Source organism: Nematolebias whitei, chromosome 1, assembly GCF_014905685.2.
Source record: "Nematolebias whitei isolate Nwh7 chromosome 1, NemWhi1, whole genome shotgun sequence".
NCBI classification, from domain to species: domain Eukaryota; kingdom Metazoa; phylum Chordata; class Actinopteri; order Cyprinodontiformes; family Rivulidae; genus Nematolebias; species Nematolebias whitei.
Window position 1 is genome coordinate 41570601 of NC_056498.1, and position 1103 is coordinate 41571703.

General features: G+C 51.0%; 1 protein-coding gene across 1 annotated transcript in view; it reads right to left on the reverse strand.

Annotated features, from left to right (window-relative positions):
* inpp4b (inositol polyphosphate-4-phosphatase type II B) overlaps positions 1-1103 on the reverse strand; it is a 24057-nt gene that overhangs the window by 16960 nt on the left and 5994 nt on the right. Inside the window, exon 2 of the mRNA XM_037682368.1 lies at positions 561-640. Coding sequence (XP_037538296.1) covers positions 561-640 — 80 coding nt within the window. The remainder of the gene's footprint in view (positions 1-560; positions 641-1103) is intronic.

Genomic DNA, 1103 nt, shown 5'->3' on the forward strand with positions numbered 1-1103 from the left:
CCTCCTGCTGTCTTCAGTACAGAGACACCTCCTGCTGTCCTCAGCACAGACACCTCCTGCTGTCCTCAGCACAGAGACACCTCCTGCTGTCCTCAGCACAGAGACACCTCCTGCTGTCCTCAGTACAGAGACTACTACAGTACTGACTTCTTGTCTCCGCCTGCGTCTCTGCCAGCCTTTGCTGGGTTTTGTCTCCGTCCTGCCCCGTCCCTCGAGAGGTGGAATCATGTCCAAACAGGAAGAGACTCTGTCTGTGCACAAAGGCTGCAGGCCGCCCCGCTCACTTCCTCCTGTGGTCACAGGTAACCGAGCAACAGCCAATCAGGAGGCAGCAGGCGTCACAGCGTTTCAGGGACGTCAGTCTCTGAAAGACGAGTCAGACGATGAACTAAACGATAAAAACGGGCCGATCGTGTCGAGTTACGACGTTCGAGCAGCTGCTCATTAAAGATGGAGGGAGTTTGATAATGAAGGTTTTCAAGTTTGTCGACGGTTGTTACAGACATCACCGACGTCAGATGAGGGTTTTAAGACAAAGACGAGTGTTTGGGTGGGTTTACCTGAGGCTGGGGGGGAGGCGAGGCTCCTTGGACCGGAGCAGGTCTCTGATGGAGAACGGTGTGAAACTGAGACAACTTCTCTGAAAGAGACAAAGAAAAAACACATAAATGTGCAATAAACTGCAGCCAACATTTAGTTCCCACCATGACGCTCATCAAACCCAGTGGTAAACAGTCGTCCTTCAGAAACATCTACGCTGACGAAACATTTTATGATCTGAGATCAGAAGGAACGTTACAGCTGCTGCCAGAGGCTGTAAACAAGACACGCGGTCCTCCGTCGCTGCAGGTTTGAACAGCGAATGTTTGTTGTTTTACAGACGAGTGTTTTCCTGGACTGCAATCAAACAGGTAGTGAAGTAAACCTAAATGTTTTTGGTGCAAGATATTCCAGTGGGTTGCACAGAAGGACGGATCCTGGAGAGGAGGAAGCAGTTTTATCCACCTCCAGGTACAGTGCAGGCGCCAGGGGGTGGCCAACGGTGGCCTTGACCACAGTAGATTATTCTCCGGCCACCCCAATCATTTGAGGAAACAATTCTT